The sequence below is a fragment of the Andrena cerasifolii genome, chromosome 4, assembly GCF_050908995.1.
Source record: "Andrena cerasifolii isolate SP2316 chromosome 4, iyAndCera1_principal, whole genome shotgun sequence".
Lineage (NCBI taxonomy): Eukaryota > Metazoa > Arthropoda > Insecta > Hymenoptera > Andrenidae > Andrena > Andrena cerasifolii.
In genome coordinates this window covers 13,424,621-13,449,584 of record NC_135121.1, presented here as the reverse complement: position 1 = coordinate 13,449,584, position 24,964 = coordinate 13,424,621, and the positions used below count along the sequence as shown (strand labels likewise).

Sequence of the window (24,964 nt, the reverse complement as noted above, 5' to 3'; positions counted from 1 at the left end):
TCCTAATTGAAATTTTTTTTTACATTAATAATGTCAAAGTTATGAGCTGTTATCCTTAACGTCCCGATTTCGCCCCGGTCTCCCCTATATGATTGAATGGCGGTGAAAGTTTTTTTTAAAAATGTGTTCTTCTATAATATTATTCTTAATATTGTCGTAGTAGTTCCGCTACGTTGGCCAGTCGATAATTTCGCAATTAGTCAGAGCGGAAAGAGTTGTGGCTTTTCACCCCTTTGTGGGGTAACACCTCGTTTGGCGTGCATCCTCGTTCACACAAGGGAGGATACCGTCCATAGCTAGTGGTGCTCTTGCTAACAACGTCCCCCAGCTATGCAGATATCTGCGTATCTATGGCCTTAGGCCATTTGTCCGAGATAGTCCGGAAGGACGATTCTGATTTAGGGGGGGTTAGAGTTGCCATCGCGGGATGACCGAATTTCTCGTACGCGACTTCGCCGATAGCCTGATAGCCGTAACATTTTTTTTATGGCGCAGCCCATGCTCGTCACCGAACGTAAAATAGACTTTCGTTCTTCCGGATATTCGCTGGAGTGGCTGTATCGAGTGAGCCAGCGCTCGCTGAATTTATCGCTCGATTCCGTTTGTCAGAACTGTCAGACTTCCCAAGAGTTCCCCGACATTTCAAAGGCCGGATATTTTTTCGCCACCTATCGTTCCAAGTTCGACGAGGAGAAGATAAAGTTGCGGCAAAAACTACCTCCGAAGTTGCCTAACCTCCCCCCGCTCCTCCCGCCCCTTTAATCACCGATACGATTTCGTCACCTGTTCATGAATGTAGACAGACGTAATTCTCCAGTGGAGAACTCCATTGGCCACCCGATCAATAGGAGACAGGAATTCGAGAAAGATTATGCAACTCGCCGGTGGGGAAAAGGAGAGGGGGTGATTTGGTCTAGAACCGAAACTCGGCGTACAAATAAAGCATTTGTAAATATTCATAGGATTTTTACCGGAATTCGTTGAGGTTTCGCAGAGTGCAGTCTCCTCGCAGTAAGTAAGGCAATTAACATGCGAACTGGCAAGAAAACCGCGGGAAAGCGACCCATCTACGGGTATACCTTTGTTTCCGGCTGCAGCTTCCAATTAAACATACCTCGGTAGCTTTCTCGAAATTTATTGGCAATGCAGGCCATTAGGCAGATCACGGTCTCCGGAGGGCGGCGAATAAATTCCCGATAAAATTTTATTCTCGAAAATTCCTAACGCGAACTGGAATCTACCTAACTCCCTGGAAAGCCAGCAATAACTTTTTCAATTGTCGCGTATTTTCTTTGCCAGTTCGCGCAAGTTTCTGCACTATTTTCCCCGGAGAACTGAATCACGGGGAATTCTGATCGGTGAAGAGGATATCGCGTGAATAACTCTTTGAACAAATGTGTCCTGCGATGCTGCAGGACCTGCCCCCTTTCATCGGGAATTCCGACGGCAGGTAATTGAGAATATTCGGGGGAATGAAGTACCACCGTTGGATTGTTTATGTGCTGTGTGCTTTTTCAGGCAACGCAAACCATTACGCATCGCATTTTTGTATTTCTACGTTGTTTACCGCGCGCAAGGTTTTCACAGGCATCCCAGTTTTTCGTTAAACTATTTATTTTCTCGGAGAGGGAGCCTTTCGTTTGTTCCTTTCCTCGCGTCAAATTACGAATATTTCTATTCGCATTGAAAACGTCCGTTTATAAAACGACGCTTTGGCCGAAACATTTTCTCTACAGGCACTGCTACGTTAGAAAACAGTGGTCCGTACTGCGCTTTAATTATCTCGAAACTCCCGTTGATTTTCGTGTTTGACGGGTCTGGGTTCCCTTTAGAAATCGGAGGTGGAATATTTCTAATCTGTTGGAACAAGTTGGGCGATCGTGGCTGGATTTCGAAAGGCGAATAGCCATGTCCAGGGTGTCGGATTAGTCTTTGACGGGAAATCGAAGGACCCTCGTGAAAGAGGTGGTCCGCGCGCGAGGGAAGGGGGCAAATAGCGATGTGGAGGGTAAGGAACATCGAAGGAATTTGTCGTGGCTGACGTTCACCGCCCAGCTCGGTCCTTGTAATATATTTCGAGAGACGCGCTTCCCGCCTAGCTCCAGCTACTGCCGTCCGACCCTTTTCCAACCCCCTCGATTCAGGAATCCTTCGTAGCCAGCAGGCACGGCCTCCCCGTGAGTGGAAGCTCCATTTTCTCATTCATCACCGGCGCTACTTGCGACCGTGAACGTTCACGTACACATCGGGGCAACTGACGCCCCCGCAAACACGCAGCTCGCATGCATATGTATGAAAATACCGAAACTCCGTTCGGGTACACAGCAGGCCCGAGGCACGAGGACCGTTTGCCTTCCAACGTTTAGCAACGCGCTGACCGCGTGTCGGTATATAATACTCGAAGATTTCTATCCGAATTAGAAATTATCTCGCGATTTTCCATTCGTTACCCCCTCTTGGATGGCTAACCGGCCTGACGCAGTCCCGTTTAATCGCCGAGATGACAGAGGATTTTGCACGGGCGGCCCCGTCGCGCCGGCAGCTCGAGAGAAGAAGCAAATTGTACGTTCTGGGTCGAGTAGCGCGAGGAAAGTTTCGCAGTCAAAGGATTAAGGCCTCAGGCGCCATTTTGGCTCGAGTTTTTAGCGATAATTATACTCGGAACGGACAGGCCAGCTTGGCGTGGCGTCGAGTTAAATATTTACCGAGGAAGCTTTGAGTGCGCTTTGGAATTCCGCGCGCCAGCGCGATGCCGGGCCGGTGGTAGTAACTTTTTTACAAGATGTTCTACACGCCCAACAGTTTGTTTCTGCTTTAAGGGTCACAAGCCGCGATTCATGCATCGTTCTTTCAGGGATCATATCGATCGACTTTCATACTACCCGCGCGGACATTTCCCCCCCGGGATTATTAGCGTCTACCCTGCTAAGAGTAGTCGCAAAAGCTGTTTCTACTCGTCCCGCGTGTTCCTCGGGTGCTTGACACTGTTTCGCGAATGGCGATACTTCCGTCGTAAATCAATGAGCCATTCCTCGGCCGTTCGCCGTTTATTATAACGTCCGCGTCGCGAGAAAGATGAATACCGTCGTTGCCGAGCACGGGGTTATTCGTTACTGCTAACCTTCGCGTCCAATTTAGCAGCAGCAAGCATTCCGACACGTAAGTCACCGGGACAGAGCTAACGACCGGATGGGGTCTCGGTTTTCCTAAGAGAAAATGTCGCCTTTCGCTGCGGCCTCTGCCTCGGTTCGTGTCTTCTCTCCTCCGCCTCTTTTCATCTCGTTACGCCTTTCGCGACTACGAGCGGCAACTTTATTAAATATTAAAAGGGAATCTACAATGGCTTTCCTTAGCCCCCGCGTTCTTTTTGCCTCGTTTCGCGACTCCTGGCGTCGCGTCGCGTCCTTCCCTACCTCCAGCTCGCTCTCGTAATCGCCGGTTGCGTTGTCACGCTCCCAGGGAGCCGTGACGAGATGCACTCGTGCTTGGCAAATTCGATCGTCGCTCACGATGGCAAGAATCCGCCGCTCTTGATGCCACCGCCCTTCGCTTGCTTTCCTCGGGCCTCGCGGCGGAAACGTAAAGCCGTCGAATTACCCGCCCTCGAGGACGGATGCGAGATCGTTGACAAAACACTGTAACGCCGTAATGCGGCCGAAGAAAAAGTTACCGAGGCCCATCGAGAATTCGTTGCACTGTTTCCGTTCGGGGCTTCCCTGTCGAATATATTATTGGCCGTCTCCTTGCCGTTTGTTCGCTTATTGATTTCTTGTCGGCCGGTGTTTGTTCGGCGCGTCGTTGTCAACAAGAAATGAAAAACCGGCGGGCGAAGAAAAATCAGAGCGCGGCCGTGATAAACGTGATTGATGAGCGACGGTAGCGATCGCTTCGAATTTCGGCGCAATATTTTCGCGAGAGCGCGGCCGTCACCGTTACTGCGCGGCCGAGCTGGATCCGTCGAATTTGCATTTATGCTTTCGCAATTAGCGATTTTCGGTCGGGCCGCAGCAGCGGCCGCTGTTCCGCGAAATCAATTTTGCCAGACGGTTGCCTTTCGCCGTATAAACGGGGACGGCTGTACAATTCCTTCGCGAATGTTTTCGTCACGCCGACGTTCAGTTCTCCCGGAACGAACGCACGCGGTTCTGAATAACTTCCAGAGGGGTACGTACCAATTCTCGACGGTATCGCACAGGCGGGTGTTGGCTTTTAACGCGAGTCCCTTCCACTTGCCGAGTTAAAATTTCCCTGGTTCATACGGCTTTCGTTTCGCGCGGAACACCCGTCAACTTTCAACACTCGCCGTACTTAGTCGACCTACTCGAACGAGGGGACCGTGCGAAAAGTCGTTCCCCACGGCGGGAAACGCTTCTGGACATTTTCAGAACGTTAACTGTCGCGCGAAGAGGGGTTAAGCGTGCGAAATTCCGCTCCCTGTGGAACGTTGTTCCCTGGCGCGAGACCAGGTCCCTCGGAGCGGGCGTAAGGTGGAAGAAGGCAGAAAGAAAGCGACGAAGGGAACGGCGGGGGGTAGCTTTTGATTAAAATGCCTGGACTCGGTGTGGTATTCGAGGTGGAAGTGCCAGCTGCGGCGGTGCAGCGCGTCGCGTCGTGGCGCTCGCGGTGCTCTCCTCCTCAACTTTCCTCGCGGTCTGGCTGCTCGGCAACACGGTTTACTTTGTCATGCACAACCGCTCTTTGTGACGCAATCGTTGCGAGTAATGCCAGCTGCAGCCCCGAAACTTGACCAGTATTTGCTGTATTCGCTAACCTGTCCGACCCACCTTTCGAGCAGTCGCAATTCGCGCCGCCTGGTCTGGCGCGGCACGGGGAGCTTCTACTGGGACGAACTCGCTAGCAACTGGTTCCCGCGCACTCGATGAATAAGCTTCTATCGACGTTACTCCATTAATTGAAGAGCCCTTGTCGAAAGCACTGTATGTGCCAAGAATCAAATTCTATACTATGGTATTACCATTGGCACGTAGAACATTTTCCGATACAATTTTTGTTTTCAATTCCAGCACTTAAGATGGATGTCCCCATTCTGCTCGTGTCTCCATTTCTGCTCATTTCGTATTTTTCTTATTATTATATGCGCTACGTTTCTACTATAGCTGCAGCAAAATAATTCTATGTTATTTAAACATTTATTGCTAATCAGCATTGACAATTAATTACTAACTTTTACTTTTGTCATTTTCCAACTACAGGTATATGATGTTAGTTCTTACTTTTGATTATGTTATTTGACCGTCTGCATTTACTTTTCGTGTACTCTATTGTGTTGGTTTTAGTTTTAAGTAGCTTCGAATGGGAAGGTTAATAACAGCTGACAGCTGTAACTCGCCTTTTGCACTCCTCTAATGTTATATGTGCTATTCAAATCTAAATATTCTTTTTCTTTTTCCTTTTTCTCTTTCTAGCTTTTTTATATGTTTATATGTTAGACTTGTAAAGTCTACTGTGTAATAAAGAATTATTATTATTATTATTATTATTTACGCGAGTGTTGTACGAGCTTGGGTCAATACATACATCGCTATTTTTCATGAGCAGAAATACAGACATTTAGAGCATTATATATTTAATTTCATATTACTAATCGTTAAACATCTTGAAATATCTTTCTTAAATAGTTTTCGAATTGCTTGATTTATTATTAAAGAATTAATCAATTACTCTGCAAATTTTCATCGCAAACAAATTCTTTACGCGTTCTTTATAACGAGGTACCTCTTCAATCGGCAGAAATTGGGACATTCACCTTACAGTGTTTCCTACAAGGACTTTTCAATTGCGTTTCCGTTCGTTGCTTGAAATTTTATTCTATGTTTCGCAACGTTCTGCACTAAGCAGTTGTTATCATTGCGAGCTTAAGCTTACACGTGCGCCGAGTAGTGTGGCCCTGGCCAGACCGATGTAGAAGGAAGAGAAGATTGATCGGCGGCCCGAAAACTGAGTTTCGCGGCAGGCATATGTCGGAGTGTCGGGACAGGTGAAGAACAATGGAGTGCAAAAAGATTGGGAGATCGTGGAACGCCGACAAGACCGAAAAAGGAAGCTGGAGAAACGGGCACCGGTCGTGAAATACAGCCGCGGTATTTGCGGGGCAGAGCTGCAAGTTGCTCGATTGAATTGTGGGTTTGTACGTTCGTGATGGATTAGCAAAGCAAAGCAACAAGTCGAAGCAATGTCTGCCACGTTTTAATTACACTTCTGTTGCCGCGTTTGATATTCCTCGCCCGGGAATTGCCCACGGTCGTCCCCCCGTATATCGGCGGAGGAATTAATTACCGCGCGGTGCCGATTTATTTCGTTCGATAGTTGCGGGAAACCCAGGCGATTCTGCAAGTTTAACGAAACAGCGGCGAAGGGACCGAGGCGGATTGCGCCCTCGCTCGCGAAACAAAGTCCGTTCACCGGTTTTTCGCAGCTCCCGGCGATCAATAATGAACGACGCACGCAGCGTATTAAAATTTAGAGTAGAATTAAGCGTGCGTCGGTTACCGCCGCTAAATCGTCTCCGCATGATGGACGGTATATTTAAGCTGAGCTTAATTCGAAACGATGACGCATTGGCTGCCACGGCGAGTAATTATTAGCGATGACGATGATAACAACCGGGACCTTGCGGATCGTAAATTCGATCGCGAAGCAGGGGCAGTTCTTTTTTTTTGCTTCCCCTTATTCGAAGCGCTAAAACCAGCGAAGGCCTGATCGATCGTTAGAAACTTGACGATCCATGCGACCGGAGTTAACTCTGCCGAATTCTTTCGCTCTCCATTCCCCACTATTCAAGCTTCACCCACCCGTCCCGGGATGCAAATCTCCGGTTATTCGAGCGCAGATTCTTTTCTATGAGTGGAAAGAGGGGAGGGTGCCTGCTGGCCCGGCGATTTATTGCAAATAAAAGTGTCACGGATAGGAGTGGATCAGAGGGCTCCGGACCGGAGGAGCCGAGGAAAACTCGATCGCGGGAAATTCGTTCTACGTTCCGCTGTGTTCGCGAGGTGTAGGCGGAGATCTCGGAAGATCGTAAACTTGGGCACGAAACTTGTCGCGAAAGTCGTTGGGAGATGCACGGTGTTCCAGCTGGTGGCTGGATGTTTGGTTCCCACGGAGAAGCGGCATCGCGTAACGCCGGATAGAAAAGGGCCTGCAATTTTACGGACGAGCGAGCCGCCGCGTAGGTTTTCCGATTATAAGGTGGCGCTGCCCCACGGACGTGTGTGCATGTATATTCCGCCCCGCTCGATCTCTCTTTCCTGGACGAAACTTTCCGAGACACACGTACAGGGAAATAACGCGGATCCCTTTACTCGTTCCGCGAGCAGCCGCTGACGGAAATCAGGCAAAGGTTTTCGAACCCGGTCCTTCGCAACCGAACCCTGGAAATTCACTCTCAGGGCGGTTTATAATCATGCAACGAACAAAGGGGGGAAATTCCAGCGAACAGGGTAGCGGTCGACGGACGAACGCGAGCGCGTATATCATCCTCGGCTGCGACACTATAGCGAGCCGTGGGCGCGAATTATGGGAGGGACGCAGCCAGGGAATCTCTTTGTCTGGGCAATACGTAGGTTTCGGGTGGAGGGTAAGCCGGAGGTTGCGACCCGTCGAAGTCTGCGTAACCAATCAAACTTGTACGACGTCGTTAAGCACGCTCCGACGAGCTGGTCGCGTCCTATCGTACGACGGTCTAACGAACGTCGAGCATTCTCCGCCGAGCCTGGCGTCGGACTCTCGTGGAAATTCACACTTCCGTTATCAACGGCTAGATGTCAAACGGCAGACGGCCCAGTCTAATACCTCCGAGTGCGTGCGACTGCATCGCCAACCGACTAACTTTCCCCCGGTCGCGACATCGACTTCGCGATACCCCGCTCTTTTCTCCTGTAAGTTATCGGGTTAATGACCCGAACGGCAGCGAAGTGGTAGACTCGGGGGCAATTAACGACATTATATTACGATGATATATTTAGCGTACGGTAAAAGGCAACGGGGCCATCGACCAGCGATCGGCTGCCGCGCCTAAGTACTTTAGAGTATTAATTTTAGCTCGATACCGCTTCTCGTAACAATGTTCCCCGGTTTTTCTGGAGGACCCCATCGCGACAAAGGCCGAGCGACCTTTGACTAGCAGAACGCAGCGCTTGAACGTGGCAAATTTCAGCATTTCGTTTGCTTTAGGTACGTAGAGACGTACAGGAAATTTGCAAGCAGGACGTAGTTAGCCGTGGTAGTCCCAGGGAGGGGGGGTCCTTTCATATGACACATTTGATGCCCCATCCCTTGTTTCGCTTTGTCGCACAGTTATGCCGTAGATATTAATTAGATTTAACACGGCCCCTTTCTCTATGGTGCGGTAGGCGATGTCCCGTTTTCTCGGTATGTCGTCGGTTGCCGACCCGAATTCATAATTTTCAGAGAGATGCAAGTTTCGAAACTTGGTCTGTCTCGCGCGAGCGGTAACGGTATAGGTAGGTAATTGGCGAGTAGCAGTGGCTATACAGTGTGTTTGCTCAGGGACGCGAAAATTATTATTTATTTATATATTTATATAAATATATATATATGCGGTCAATTACTGGTTGGTACCAGGATTTACTGAAAATAAGAGAAGGTAAAAGCCAAAATGTTGCGTCCCGATTATCGCGGCTCCACCTCTCGAGGTCGTAAATCCCGTGTTAACGATTCCCGGAAACGAATAGTCTGTTGTTCACTACTCTAATAGAACTGGTTATGGAATGAGTAACTGAGCCGTGGGATACATTTAAACATAAATATATTTATAAACAATAACCGATTTATCCACTAAAATATTAAGATTACGAAGGTTCGGAGGTGTTGTAGTTGCGGTGGTTCTGAGTTAACTAACTGCCAAATCGATTCCCAAAAAGCCTTCGGGTCGCAAGGAAGGGATGAGCTCGTGGGAAAGAACGAGGATGCACGTTGGGGACCTCCTGCGCGAGGGCGTAAAGCCCGAGTCAAGGACAGCTCTGGTAAGGGGCGGTAAACGGCGCGACGCAGCTACGTGGCTACAAATATTTCACCCTAATTAGCGCATTATTTCATCAGTGCATTATTTAAAAAATTATTGAGAAGTGGCATATATATATATATATGTGTCGCCAGAGTAGAAAGCATATGCTCATAATTATGAGAAAATCTATCAAAAGGAATACGCAATTTGTAGGCTGCATATCTCAAATATCTATGTTGGCTGCTCTCCAAAGATTTGATGTTTCAGGCATGGTAAAGATTCCAAAGATTAGAACAATATTCCAAATGAGGAAGAACAAGGGTGGTGTAAAGAGTATTAAGCGTCTTTGGGTTCCTGAAGTCAACGGCAGCTCTCATCATGAAGCCGAGGGCTCTAGAGGCTGTACCTCTAACATGAGCATAGTGTTTTCTAAAATCCGCTGAGGCAGAGAAGATAACCCCTAGTTCACGAATGGAATCAACAGAATCCAGAAACCTCCCATTAATGCTGCAATCAAACTGAGTATTAATATATAAACTGCGGTGGAATCGCATTGCATGGCATTCAGAGAGGTTCAGCTGCATACGATTCGCGAGACACCACAAGGCAACATTACAGGTAAGTACTATTAGTCGGCAAGATTCTACGCGCGGCGTGAACTCGTCGCGCTCGTCATCGATTCCATCTGCCAGGCTGTCGTCCTCTGGATAGCGTTAAGTCGATGGTGTCGGTGGTTAAAGGAAGCTGGAGGAACGGGAAGAGGGAGGAGATAAACGCGTCGGACGAAAGGATACGCGAGTAATCTACGCAGGTATACAACTGTGGGGCTGCAACTGCTTTCGACCCTTGGCCTTTAGCCGCGCACTGCGATAAATAACCGAGTAAAACCGACGCCGAACGTTTATCGCGTGCACGGTGATTTGTGGAACGGTTAGCTGCCGGGGACGCTGGTACTCGCCTCCTAGCTGACCGCCGAGAAATCATTTTCCTTTACCGCCTATTTCTTCTTTCTACCCCGCTGGAATCATGCCGTGATAGATTTCCTTTTCACATCAAGCCCGAATCACAGAAAACAGCAATTAGTTGGACTACCCAGCGCTCGCAGCGCGGGGACAGTTGTTTAACGACGGACGAACGCTTTTGATCCAGTCAAAATTGCTAGCCAACGAACGTCACCGTCGTAGGTATGTCGCTACGACGTCAGAGAAAGGATTAATCGTCGGAGAGAGGATTGGCAGTGATCCTCGCGAAACTATACAGGAGCCTTTTGAAAGAAAACCTCGCTGGGCGACGGAAAGTGGACTGTGCACGTGAATTGGAAGCAATCTGGACAATGGCTGGGACGGAGAAGCAGCGGAGCTGGTGCCGGCAGCGATGCCACGATAAAAGATCGCGCGACGTCTATCTTGAGTTCGTAAAGGTTACGTAGCTTTGAAATTTCAAGGGAGCAGAGGAGGTTTCAGCCGCGGCAAGCTAAGTAGTATTTCTCGCGGAGGGAGCCAGAGGAGGGTTCCGGCGATCGGCTTGTCGAAGGAACACGGGTGTTAATGAAGGATAGTCGGCGTAACGTTGACGCGCGGATCCGTTTTACCTGGCTCTGGCCCACGTTTCAGGACGGTCGTACGTGTCGACGTGTTCTGGCATGGCCGCGGGAGCATAGTGGAGATTCGATCGTGCGGCTGGATACGAGAGAGAGAGAGGGCTGGTGTACACGCGCTTCCGTACCAACACAAATACGTGGCACGGCATCGTCCGGTAATGGAAGGTAGGAAATAGCTTTCCAGCAAATGAACACGCGCTATGCCTCGCATTCCACTCGGGACGACGGTTCTCGTACGGCGGAACAGATCGTTAACCGCGTGACACGGCCGATGCCATTCACCCATTCTCCCTTACCACCTGCAGCCAATTACACTTTTCCTTTAACCGCCCACCGAATTCGTCCTGCTCAGCAGCGGGACCTACTTTGATAAGAGATACTCCGGCGAGAACCGATTCTGGCCCTTTGATTCTCGATTCGACGCAAGGACACGACGACAAGGTCAGTTTCGCGGGATCGGGAATTCGACCAGATCCATTTAAATTGCTCGGTGAGGCGATTAATTCTCAGCGTTCCATAGCCGTCGAGTTGGAGTAGTCGTTACGTTCGTCTTTTTTTCCGTGTCGCTTTTGTGTCCTTCGCCGCGTCGCGTCGGTATAATCCTCGACGAGATTTTCCGATCGTTAGAGCAGGCCGGAATGCCGCGCGGCGCCGCGGCGCGCGACGCCGCGCGGCGTCACGAGCGAAACAAGTGGAGCGAGCATGCAGGCTGCCGATGCGAGTCGTGTCTGATGAAGCACGTATCGTTACTACTGACAGCTCGAGGTTGACGTTGACAGATACGTTTGTGTATCGCTGGACAGGTTAAACTGTTAAACTGTTAAACTGTGCCGTTGTGGACCACTTGACCAACAACAACGGCGCGGGAGAGGGTCTCGACGAAAGAATCGATTTCGCGTGCCACGCACCCCCCGCGGCCACTGGATTATGCTAAAATATGGAAACGGTTTGCGCGACGACTCCTTTTTTCTTCCTACAAAGGAGACTGCTGGCCGCGTTAACGATCTTTACATATGCAAGCAAATCCCTGCTAGTATTTACGAGCACCGGCCCACCGTTTATCCTCCGCGGAACGGGAAATTTTATTGGGCCGTTTACGCGGTTCAGAAGAACAGGGAGTACCACTGGCGCACCGGCGGGCTACGCCGCGCGTAAATAACTCCGCGGCTCAAGCTATTTACAGTGGTACCTCCGGTTATGACCGGTACCAGCGGACATTAGGCTGGGCTGAAGCGTAACGGGTACAGCGACCAGGTGCCCGGAATTTGCCCAGAATTATTATCAACATTTCAGACGGTTTTCTAGCATTAACCTTTCGGTGTAACGCGCGCACGTCTGTACTTAATGGAAGGCATTTGAATTTTAGTCCACCCATTAGCCTACAGCGTTATTATGGGATTATTCGGATCGCGGCCCCCGGTTCCGTACCTCCGAATTGATTCTTCGCCCGCGGAGGGAATCCACCGGGGAGCTGCTATTGAAACCGGAGTACCGATTCCAGCAGGAGCACGTTAAAGGTTTATTACGGGACCGGAGGTTAACGTCATTCCTCGTGCCTTTGACCGTCGCATAATTTTGTTAAAACCACTCGGCTCGTGTTCGGATGAATGTTTAAGCCGCTAAAAGCACGCGGAGGATTGACGCGTTTATGTAGACTTTGCATTTATTAACCGTGGGACAATTGCGTCCCGCGAGTTCGTTTTTCAGAATTAATCTCCTTTTATTTATCGTGCCGTAAATGAAACTGAAAAGGGGTGGGACATCCGATTCATTACCTAGGGATTTCAACTGGAACCTTTTATTTACCGGACCACTGCTCTAACCGATCGAGCTACCTGGCCCGCGGCTAGAATCTCTCCCCCCCCCCCAGTTTCGGCATCGAACCCTTTGCTGTTTGTAACAACTCGAGGCAAACGAAGCGCTCGCGGTGTGTGAAATCGCAATCTTCTTTGCATCGGCAGCGTTCGATTGCCTTGTGATTCCTGGAGATATTCAGGGGCAGCCGCGCGGGCCGCGATTATCCGTCGGACTAATGCCAAATTCCCACACGTATGCACGCGTCGGAAACAAGGATAATAGCGGATGCATCGAGTGGCCGATCAGACGCACAGTCGTAAATAAACGGATAACGGTAGCTCGTATCTGTATCGAGCTAGCAAACGTTTCTGGCTTACGTTATGCAGGTAAATGTTGGCAGGACAGATTGCGTCTGGCACGCAATTTCGTAATAACGCGCTCTATACATACGCCGCTCGGGCGATTGCACGTCAGGGAAATCCATCGGAATCAAATTAGCCAGGAATCATACGACCCTTGTTACGGAGTCGAATTGCCATGTTAGAAGTCACAACGAACACTATACCCTGCGGTTGTTCCCGGCGCGAACACCTACCTTCGACGTATCGGCGGCTCAAATCTTAACGAACGTACCGCCGCGACGACTGCTTCGCGGGGTGGTTTTAATTCGCGCTCTCGCGATGATTAATCACCCCTCCCCGAGAAACTAACGTCGCGAACGGTAACACGAATTTAGTAGCAGTAACCAGTTTTACTCTTTGCTCTCTCTCTCTCTCTCTCCTCTCTAGTTGGAGAGTCGGGTCAAGTGTTCTACGCGGAACGAGTTGAAATTCTGACTTTTATCGAAGCCCAACCCCCGGTTATAACGTACTTTGCCAATCTTCGAAACGCCCTATATCGTGTCTTACTTGCGAGATTCAATTTAATGTCGACGACAGGATCGTAAACCCGGGATCGTGCAATTTGTACCTGCGTGATATACTACGAATATTCCGTAACCCCTTTCGATGCAATTAACATCGCGGTGAAGTATTTCGCGCGGGGGCAATAACGGAGGACGGCACGTTTCTGCGAGAAATCAATGCGACTCGGCAGTCGCCTATTTCACGGACCCCTTTAGGCCGGGGACATTTAACTTCCCTGTTTCCGCTGGAGAAGGTGAGCTTTCCCGCCCCACCGTTTCCCCCCGAGACGTTCATCCGGTAAGCATCTGAACGAAATTCCAATCGCACCCCCGCAGCCCCCGTCCTCTTTCTTCTGGTCAGAATCCCACCGCGACGGTTTCCTCGAATTCATTGAAATAATTGGATGCCGCATTTGGAGGAATACCAAATTTCTGTACCACATTTTATGAGGAATATAGTAGCGAATGTGTACTCACAGTGTACTTTGAGCTTCCACCGTTCCTCGATACCGGCATCCTGCAGCTTCGGATTCGTCGCCCGACACACGAGAAACTTTCCCTCGTCTTCGATCGACGGCGTCCATTGCAGCACGCTCACGCTTGTCCCGTCCTCCTGAAACTGATCGGGATACCGATATACACGTTCGTCGACAGATCTAGCTTGCTCCTAAACGGTACCCAACAAATTGGACGTGTTCGTTCCAATCGCGAGCGTATTAAAATTTTTTTAATATGGACGATTTCTCAAGAGTCATCTGCTGATTAAACGACCGCGAAATTCACGGGGCGTTTGAATACACGTTCAGCAGCTTCTGAGCGATACATTGCTGCCGCGGAAATTCCGGAGTTACACAGAATTTTTGAATTAAATCTCCATGGCCATCGAGCTCGCTCGAGCGGACCGCGGCTCATGCTAATTCCTTTGTTTTTGTATTTTTCGCTGAAGGATGTTTCTTCGTGCTTCCATTTCAGGATTAATCCGCCTGTTATTACGTTATTGCGCAGGAACATAGAATTCTTTTGACGATCAAATAGTTGGGAGCTGGAGCGGCACGGTAATGTAGAAAGGAAATGAAAGCGTGGAACGGAAAGATCGCGACGAGTTACGTCAGGCCAGAAACGTGGAAAAAGCAGGGAATTTCAAATTCAAATGTTGCAACGGCCAAAGCGACCAGCAGGCATATCGAACGAGAACGGGCGACAGGGGGGTTGCGATGCGAGGAATTCCGAATCCCCTCGAAAACGAGCCGAAACGTTTCCCTGGCGAATTTATGGCGGCGGCTCGGCCGAAATTTCAGTATCGTTATTCATGTAGATTCGGCTATGGAAAATATGCGCTCGTGCATCGCGCTAGGCTCCTCCCTCTGCCTCTCTGTAGAGAGACTTTCCTCCTTCGCCGACAAACAATAACTAAAGAAGAGGAGGGTGAGAAAAGAGGGTCATCAAGGCGGGCGTAGCTGCTCCGAAATTAAAATCGAATCCCCGATAGAATCTTCGATAGACGTAAAGACCTGACGTTATATACTTCTACACTGTTCCTAACTTACCTATGCATTCTTTCTTGTCTTGTCCACGTCTGTCCATTTGTGTTCATGCATATTTCGTGATTCACTTAGTTTTTGTTCTGATCGTAATGTACTATTAATTTTTCTTTCTTTCTTCCTACTTTTAGTTTCTTTCGTAGTTACTTCTGACAGTATTGTACTGCATCCTCCCCTTTTACTCCGCTCTGCTTTAAGGGGCGACCCCATCCTAAAGCCACTAACAAAAGGCAAAGTCAGGGATTTTTTTTTTGTTCGTATAAATAAAAATATTGGGCTTGTATTTTTTAGATACATAGTTTTAACCCTAGTAGCATTTCTGGTTGGCCCACAGTATCCCCAAGTTGGGAATTAGTTGGCCATCAAAAACAATAAATGCTACTAGGGAAAGCAACCTTTATTTTGCTAGAAATTTTTTTTTTAAATGGTTCCTCGGAGGATTGCAATAAACCTGGCCCATACTCCCGGGAATGACTGGACCGTCTAAGAAGGACATACAAAAAAGATATATAAACAGGAATATATTATCTTTGACGTAGCGTAGGATTCCATCAAAATTCGATTTATTTTGAAAATTACAGCAGTTTGAAGAACTGACTTTACTTTTTGGCATCAAAATTTCCACTGAAATGCTTGTAAAAAATCGAATAATTGAAATATCAAAAAAATCCAACGCTACACGGAAGATAATATATTCCAGTTTATACATCTTTTTTGTACTTCCTTCTCAGATGATCCAGTCATTCCTGGGAGCGTGGACCAGTTTTTCTCCAGTCCTCCGAGAAGTCATTTTGTACAATTGTTCATAAAAATAATTTTTTTTCCAGCAACACGAAGGTTGCTCTAAAACTAAGTGTCTGAAAAATCCAAGCCCTATATTTTTATTTACACGAACAAAAACATCCCTAACTTTGTCTCTTATTAGTGGCTTCAGGGTGGGGACATCCCTTAATGTAATACTGGTTCTTATCTTTGTATCACTAGTTACTGAGTAATAAAGACAAAAAATACTAATACCAATAAAAAGAATAATAATTCTCTGCCTCGGCTACGTACATAAATTCATACGTGGGCTGCAAAAAACTTCGCTCTAGCGTGGTGCATTGGAAACGCACGTTTCTCTGCCGCGTTCGTTTTCCTTTGGTTGTTTTTGAAATGCGTGGAACTCCGAGCGCACAGGACACAACATATCGCTTGGCCCCCATTATCCAGCAGCAAGATTGAAATTTCCCGTGGACGACACAATACCTGTGCGCCCACCCAATATCATCCGCAGCTAGAGGCCGTGAGTGTACTCGGACCATCAGAGTCTCTTAGCATTAATTTGGTCAAAGCCGCGTCAATATTGGCTCTTTGTTTACGATAAATCCGCAAGCGGAGGGGTGCCGTTAAGGATTCACCGTCCCGTGATAACAAACCGGCTGCGCGGCAATGGGGTTCATTAGCGCGAAAAGCTTATAATCTCGTTGCAGTTCGTTTGAATTGAATGAGATTAGCGGTGCGCTGCTTCAAACGCATCGCGAGTCTCGCGCTTTGCTTCGCCGGTCGCTGGACGTCACCGTCCGCAGTCGCTTTTCATACCAACCGGCCGATCGATGGGTTTAATCTTTTTCAATATTGCTGCGGCTTTGCACGGAACAACGTAAAAACGGCGCTTGCTCCGGGCGGGTTGCCGGAGCAGCTCGGTTAATCAGGTCTGGCGGGTAAATTGGGTGGATGGGACGCGAAGGTCGTGGCGACGCTCGAATGGTTAATTGCACCGCGCCAGATACATAGGTACGATAAAAACCACGGGTGCCCTCTTCTCCTGTTACGTTAGCAGTGAGCTCGTAACGCCGTCGAAGACCCTCCGTCTCCGACAAATCTAGGGCGGCGAAACAGCCGCGTAGAACGAACGGATTCTTGCGGTTGAAGGAAGGATTATCGCGAGTAAGGAGGTTCGCGTGGCAGAGCGAAAGACGAGTGGAAGCGGAGCAGAAACCAGACGCAATTTATGTAGCGCTCAGTCCCTTTGTGCCGCGTTATCGCCGCGCGGTGGGCTAAAACGCCTGGGATTAAACTTCTCCTTACTTTCCCGATGGTGGAGGACGTAGACTGGGCAAGATATTCCATCGGCGTGCCGGCTCTACCTATCCAGTGCCGCCGACGCAAGCCCGGACGCATAAATTCCGCGTCTTTCGTGTTTCTCGAGCCACCTGCTGGTTTCGCCCGCATCGAATCGTGCAGGCCGACAGATCGGTGGGAGCAAGGTATCGCGTTTCCACCGATACTCGCTAAAACGTATCGTCCCTGTAAATTGTTTCCATCCTCCGACTCATAGGGGCCGTCTTCTCTTCCGTTTCCTCCGTTTCCTCCGCCTGTTTCCACGGCGCGGTCAATTCCGGCGGATCGGCGTCATAATCACGGGAAATTCCAGGTATCCGCGCCAGCTACCGAAGGAAAATAAATTCTGAAGGGATGGGAGGAGTCTGGTAGCCGTTTCGCCGTAATTCCCGGTGGAAATTTTCAGAGGCGGCGCGCCAGCGGCACGCGAGGATAGCCCGCTGGTTCGGCGGGCGCTCGCAGCGCGATAAAACTCCAGACGGCTAATAACTAGCCACGATAAAATCCGTGGAACTAATAATACGCGAAACTGCGACAAATTCGAGCTTAAAGCGTAGATCCGCGGGGAAAAGCCAGCTGTGCCGCGATATTACCCGAAAATCGGTCCTCGGAGATAAATCTAGTGGCGCGCTGCTGCCTTCCGGGGATTTCCGAGTACGTGGCGGGTTCGCTGCGATGGGGGCCAACTAGGCTCTGCCGCCAGACAGATCTCCGTTCGCCTTCATTTTTCCGCCGCTGCTCGGCGAAAATTAGCCCGCTGGAGTCGCGGGCTGCAATTTCCCAAAAGGAAGCTAGCGAAATGTTCTGGCGAGAATTAAAGGGTCGGATCCAGCCAGATTATACGTCGCAGTCTCTCGCGCTGTCTCGTGCACCGGTCACCGACGAATCCTCCTCCACCGACGAAACATGCACGCTGGAAACCAGATGTCTGCTCCTAAGACGAGCGTGCGCCTTGTTTATATTCGATTCCCTGTCGCCGCGTTTCTTTCTTGCCTTCTATCGTTTGCGACGTCGATACTAGCAAACCGCGTAGACATTGACATGAAAATTTATTAGGTACCTGCATCGAGGCGCACTGGATGCGACTCCATCGCCGTATAAAAATCCCGAGGATCTCCTAGCAGGAGCGCACAACTATCTGGGCAATTTTATTCCTCGAGAATGTAGCGGCTCCTCGGGGAATCGGAACTGTTGTTGGGATTCGGTGGTGAGTTAAAAAGCCCGATCCACGCCCCCCCCACTGGAACATGATAACGGCAGGTCGTGTCCCGGCAGACGTGGCGTTGCTTCGCTGGTTATTATCATCCCAGCGTCGCCATTACTCTGACTGTCATCGGCTCGAACGAGAAGTACCAGGCGAAACGATGTTCCTGGTCTCGACTAATGGATTCTACGAATTAGGTGGCGCCAAGTTGGGTACCGTGACGGTCGTTGATGTTCCCTGCCACGTCCTCGGGGAGAGCTTCAAAACGCCACTGTGATTAAACGCGATACACGTTCTCTTTCGTCCAAGCACCCTCAATCGATATCGCTCCCTCCCAACGTATCGTGAATTAATGAACGCGAAGAGGTTTCCCCGAGCCTCATTGTTAACTACACTCACTCGATTGCTAGATATTTCTAACATCTGCACCGTCTCCCCCTGATTCGCAGTTAGAATCGTTCCTAAAATCGTGGCTTCTCTAGAGGAGGCAGGGGTAGTTAGTCGGAGCAAATAGTAGTTTGATCTCGCAGCGAAACCGTCGACAAAACTGTTCTCGCGCGTACCTAGTCACTTGAACTTTTGCTCGTTAATTCCAGGTTATTTAACTCTTTGATCCGCCGCTGTGTTTTCGAAGCACTCTTTCCGCTTGCTTCCCAGCCGCAGCCGTTCGACTGAAATACATCAGCCCGTATCACAAAGGTATCTCGTTCTGTTTCCGTCGACGCAGCACCGCCAGATTTCGTTTCGCCCCGCCAACACGTGTTTCCAAATCGTCCGCGTTTATCCCCGCAGCCCCGACAATTATTAAATGCGTCGACCTACCGTCCTCGACGGTCCTGCCTTCCTTTCTCATCCCCGCGAGCTATTCTCTTTGCCGCGCAGTGAATTCTAATCGCAGATTCCGCCCGCGCGATTAACTATCAGTTATTTACGCTTCGGCTGATCGAACCTCGTTTCTGCATTACGCTACCTCGAACATCATTATACGCGTGAATCCAGTGACGGATACTGATGATCCTGTTATCAATCCAGATGTTCCCAGAAGGTTCGATAGCAATTACATGGCCGGGCCCGATAAATTATTATCAAGCTGTCTGTCATTCCCATGAAACTATTAATCCAGTCGCACTGGGCAACATCGACGCGGCGATAAATCAGACGGCAACTCTTGCGTTTTCTATGCGTATCGATGCCTGGCTCGACATCCGATATTAATTTCCCCGCGCCCCTTTAAATAAATCACGAATCACGCCAGGAGTATCTGCTTTCCCTCTCGCGTCGGCTTCTACTTCCCGTTTCCTTAATTGTCCGGCAATTCTTTTCTCTCCTCGTTAGACCCACCCCCTCCAGCGTTAGCGAGACTCGGCGTTTTTCAGCGAACAAGTTCCGAAGTCGCTGGGGTCTTTTACGACTCCATGACGCCCCTTAAACGTCCCTCCCTCGGGATCATCCGCCCTCTCTGCAAACATTTCGTTGGCCTCCACGACAAGATGATCGAAATGAAAATACCCCTCGTTTCAACGGCGAGAGCTGTTTTCTTAGAACCCGGAATTTTTTAGGACCGACATTCAGTTCCTTCTCATCTCTCTGTTCGGCAGACTTTATTCCTCGCGTAAGGTAAATAGTCTGTTTAGTGCCGTTGCGTCGAATCGACGCCACGCTCCATTTGCTTCGGCACTCAGGCCCCCGGTTTGTCACCGAAAACATCCTTCTCTGCTTTCCTTCCCGAATCACTGTCTCCTCTATATCCCGACAGAGGCACGCGGGTCCCCTTTTTCGAGACAGTCTTGTTCGAGAGAATTTTGCGCGGCAGACAGCATCTTGATGCTTCTCTATCGAGTCTTAATACCAACGACCAGGTTGATTTAGGAAGCTGGATTTCCAAGATTAATTTGTAAGAAAGAGAATACGTAGAGAGTTATGAGCGACCGTGTCGTTGGCACGCCACCACGCCTGCTGCATTGTGCTTCGCGTATTTTTTCCGTCCCTTCCTCGTTCCTTTTGTCCTCCTCTTCACCTCTTTACCCGGCACGTACGCGCAGCTCGTGATTTTTAGAACGTTTTTAGAACCAGCCAACCGTCTATCCGCAGGAACACGCGATTCTCTTAAACATCAATTACGTCCCGTCCAACTGTTTGCCACTTTGCAGGAACAAGTGCGCCCGTGACACGGATTCCGCGCACTTTCGGAGTTCGGGGTTTACCTTAGCCCCGGGCGCCCGTAAATTCTCCAGCCGATCCAACTGGCGATCGAAAAACTGGCCTCGCAGAAAAGTTCTCGCGCATCCGACAGATTAATTATCCACACTGATTTCGTAGAAACGACGCCGAATGTCGATAACGAAACTTCCTCGAGCAGATGCAGGACAGGAAATGGCTCTCCCGCCGCCCTGGGGAAAATTACTTTTGCCGCCCTTTATATTTAATTGTAAATAATTATTTTAAAACAGAATTTTTACAGCGAGTGAAATCTTTTGTGCGCATCTGTTGAATAACAGAAGCATTTGCCTGGCAAAAGATATAATTCTTGGTAACGTTTAATAAGCAGAGGAAGTGCAGTATATATGGAATACTGTTAGTAATTTGGAATACCGAAATATCGAATAAACTACTAACGCTATTTAATTTGTAACACCGTAGATAATAGAGGCTAATGACCTGTTAACTAATGATATTTGTGGATGAACTGCCATTTTGACATTTTCGACTTAGTCTGTAGAATAAGAAAACGTCAATCTGCAAAACTTTATTAGCAAGTATTCAATCGTTCCAATCATGGTTAAAATATGTCGAAACTTTAGAGTTAAACACTTAAGGAGGAACACCACTGTGACGGGCGGAAAAGTAAGCCATTTTTATGAATTTTTTTCAGGAACAATATACAATTTTCATAGAAAAATTTTATTACCTACCTTTAGTACGCTGTCTTAAGAGACTATACAAAAAAATAAGTAGGAAAACATCCATAAATTTTAATATATTAATTAATCTTCTAGATCCCCCCAAGCGAGCTGGTCGAAAGTATAACTATGGAACAGCAGGTCCGAAATCAAAATTAATTTTTTTTTTATAAACTATATGAGTGTAGTTTCCGTTGTACCACGATCGGTGAAATGACCGTTTTTAAAATTTCGATTAGAATTTCCTATATACAACGTAATTGAATCGCCTTTAAACTTCGCGACTTTTCCTCAAATATACGTATGTACATGATATACTTCTGAATAAAAGAAACTATATTTTTATACTGTCAAATTGGCTATTATCTTCATTCTATATTAAAAAATATAAGTTGTGCTAAAGACCGGTCATTTGACTGGTCGCGGTAGGAATAGTGTTAAAGAAACTGCTATTCCAAATACACTGCACTTCCTCTATTCGTATTTTTTAACGTCGGACCACTACTTGCCGGAAACTACGCCGAAGACTCGCAACCAATTCGACGCAAGGTTTGTCGTCGATAGCGTTTCGTCGCGTAGAGCGACGTGCAATTAATTTTTGGCAAGCAAACTGTGTTAGCCGCTTAGAGGTGCTACATTACAGTCCCGTCGAGGGGGATACAATTTCGAGTTATTAAATTGCCAAGTGAACCGGCAGGAGGTGAGGGGGTGCTGAACGTTTCAGTCTCTCCGGCTAACTATCGGTTATGGTTACACGACGAAACAACATCGTTAGAAATTTCGCAGGAAATCTGTTTAGGCGGTCCAATATCAAAGCCGTTCAACCCTTAAACCGGTGACAATAGAATTAATCTGATCGTGGGGTCAGTGTGCAGAGAATAGAAGGGTCCGAGTAACAGTGCGAGGAATTCGGATGCGTTACCGAGGTGGCATTGTTTCTATCTCTCTGAAGTTTGAAAAAATCTCAACCCCTCCTCTCCTTATAGCTTTTGCAACGCCTCGTCCCTCCCTTGTTTTAAATTACACTTACGAAGGCAGAGAGGAAGGAGAAAAGTCATTCCTATCTGTGATCCATAACGCGAAATCTAATTAGTCAAAAGACTGGATTCGAATGGGTTTTATCGCGGTAATTTGCAAGATTAGAATCTGCTCTTACTCACGTTTTTGATGATCCTCTTGAGCTGCTTCGAAGCTTTCCACCAGGTTAATATAGCTGGCGGCTTTGATCCTGTGCTCTGACACCTAGTTTCGTACTTCTTCCCCGCCGATAGGATCTTGTCCTTCCCCATAATTTCGACTTTCAGCGGTCTCACTGGAAGCAGATATCGGCAGACGCCTCGATCAGAGGATTGCTTTGCGACAGGGTGCTAGAGCGATCGAAGGGAACGCTGCCTTTAGTCCGCTAAATCGCGAAGTCCGTTTTACGTCGGCTGGGTCGTTTCTCGTAAGGGTTTGCAAAGGATTAGAACAGGTTGGCTGGAGAATCTAGATGCTACCACTACGCTACCAACGCGAGTGATAAGCGCGATTTCGATGGGAACGCGTGCGCGCACGAATCCGCTTCGCCTCGAAACTTGCCCGCGATAAGGATGATCGAGCGTAATGATTAAGACCCCAGCGGTCTAACGAATTCCTCCCCTTATCTCCGCGAATAAAGTGCAAGCGGTAAGGAAATGTGTAGGGAAAGGAGGCTGAAGCTAATAAGAAGTCCAATCGAGCGAACGGAGCGCGATAGCGGGACACGCAACGGTCTGTCGCGAGAACTAAAGGCGGACACTCGTTGCGCAAACTTTTCGTTTCAACCATCAGGGAAATGTCCCACTGGCGATTTTCGGCGCGGGCAAGTTTCGCGAACGAGAGCCGAGCCCTTCCTCCTAAGTTTCGACCCTCGCCCGGTACTCTACGCTACTTCCAACTTGATAAGTCGTCGTTAATAATTTCTTGTCGATTCGCCCTCGGCCGATTTCAATAATTTCGTTCCGCGGTAACGCTTCCCTACATTAACCTCGTCACACGGCTACCCCTCTAAACACACCCCACTCATCATTACACTCCATCAGCCCATGTAAACTTTAATGCGCCTTAAGAGCCTCGATGCATCGCGACAAAGACCCGCATCCATACGCCACCCAGCAGCACTCATCGATCGCGCCTATCTGGAAACAGGCGTACGGTTCAAGAACTTCCTGTCGACTTGCTCGTTAATTATGCACTCGCTTTTCGCAAGCGAACAGTCGCCAGCCCTGTGATCGCCTCTGAAAAGATGCGCGGCGTTGGGAACGTTGGGGGAATTCCGCTGCGGGCCCGCGTTGACAGTGGCTTTTCACCGGGAGTGACTCGTTATTAATTGGATGACGAGATTGCGGGCAGCTAGCTAGCCAACGGGAAAATAACCGAGCATTAATTAAACGTTCCGTTCGGGCCGTGCAGCTCGAAAACCGTCCGCTGACGCAGACCGACGCCGACGACGCTGAGCCGCGCCGTTACCGTTCCTAGTTACCAGCCTGTAATCATCCGCCATTGTTCAGGATCGTTAAAGCGTTAGTTACTCGCTGTCTACGCGTTTCCGTTCCCGGCAACTCTGCGGCCTGGCGGTCGAATCTTTCGAGCGGCTCGATTAACGATGCCCGAGACCCTTGCCCCCCCCGCGATATTAGTCTACAGAAAAGTTCGGCTGGGAGGAGGAGACACGCCGCCCCCGCTTCGTTACCAGACCGCGAACCAGTTCTCCGACGTTACAAAGATTTTCATCGCTCCGCAACTTCTAGGGTTTTAGCCAGGACGAGGATAAATAGAGTGGCGGAGCGCGTTCCTGGCTCGCAGCATCCGCGAAAGATTTCCAACTTTCCACTGATCCGTGCAAGACCCGAGGAAACTTCGCTGAGACGTAAATTTGCCGCGCTAGGTGACTGCAACGGGCGAGGGCGGCCCACTTGAATGACCCTAGTTAGAAGCCTACAACTATCTTACCTCTCGTGCTCTCTGACGCTTTACAACACCGTTCGCGATGTCGGCGACTTGAGCGATACTTCGACATTACAATTCATTACCGCCCTTATCGCTTCAGATCGGGTACTCCGTTCCGCGTCGCGAGCGAGGCTCGCAGGGGGTTCGTTCCCGCCGCGAGATATCGCTAAAGCAATCTTGAAAGCGGGGAGATTCGAAAAATTTGAATAACGAGCCGGCGCGGCGTAAACGCGATTGCCTCGTAACCCGCGGGAACGTGAAATTCCGCGTGCGAGATTTTCGTCTGGGCGAGCTGGTAAACAGAAAACAGGGGGAAAAAGAAGAGCGGGACCGTTGCGTTATGCAGCGCAGATCCGCACCGTCATTCTAGTCGCTCGCAAAACTGTGTCAGAGCCAGACTACGCTCCGAGGAACTTTTTTTGTTCGCCTCTGTCCACAATTTTGATGCACTTACTGAACCTGACAGTTTCGCGTGTTTCGGGACAGCGGCCCTGCTCGCTGTCCAAACAAAAAGTTTCCTCGTTTCGCGCGCCTCGTCGGAAATGAAACTAAGACTCTCGCCGATTACTCGCGTCTCTCACCCCCACCCGCCGCCCCTCCGTTTATCTGTCTGAACCGTGGAAACTTTCGAGGGGCCGCAAAAAGCCTTATCCTTCTTCCTCGAAACGCGGACTTTTTCAAATCCAAAGTTCGATCGCGATGCTCTCCGGTTCCACAGACACTGGTGCTTGAGTAGAACAAGTGGATAATTCGACGATGTCGCGGTAAGCAATTTCGAGTGCATTCGCGTTGAAGGGGCTACGATAATCATTCAGCCGACTGGAAAAGTTTCCTCGGCGCGTTCGTTCCGCCACGCGACGCCTCCCCGCTATTAGCATCGATTCGAAAAAAAGTTCTCGAAAACGAACAAGAGGGGCAGTGGAGATCGATAAGAAGCAACCGCGGGTGGGTTGGAAAACGCG

At 49.1% G+C, this 24,964-nt stretch overlaps 1 protein-coding gene across 2 annotated transcripts in view; it reads right to left on the bottom strand.

Annotated features, from left to right (window-relative positions):
* The window catches only part of LOC143368482 (uncharacterized), a 328,678-nt gene that overhangs the window by 25,182 nt on the left and 278,532 nt on the right, over positions 1 to 24,964 (bottom strand). For both annotated transcript variants that reach the window (XM_076811250.1, XM_076811251.1), the window contains exons 13-14: positions 22,196 to 22,347; positions 13,765 to 13,906 (exon numbers count right to left, since the gene is read on the bottom strand). In XM_076811250.1, coding sequence (XP_076667365.1) covers positions 13,765 to 13,906; positions 22,196 to 22,347 — 294 coding nt within the window. The remainder of the gene's footprint in view (positions 1 to 13,764; positions 13,907 to 22,195; positions 22,348 to 24,964) is intronic.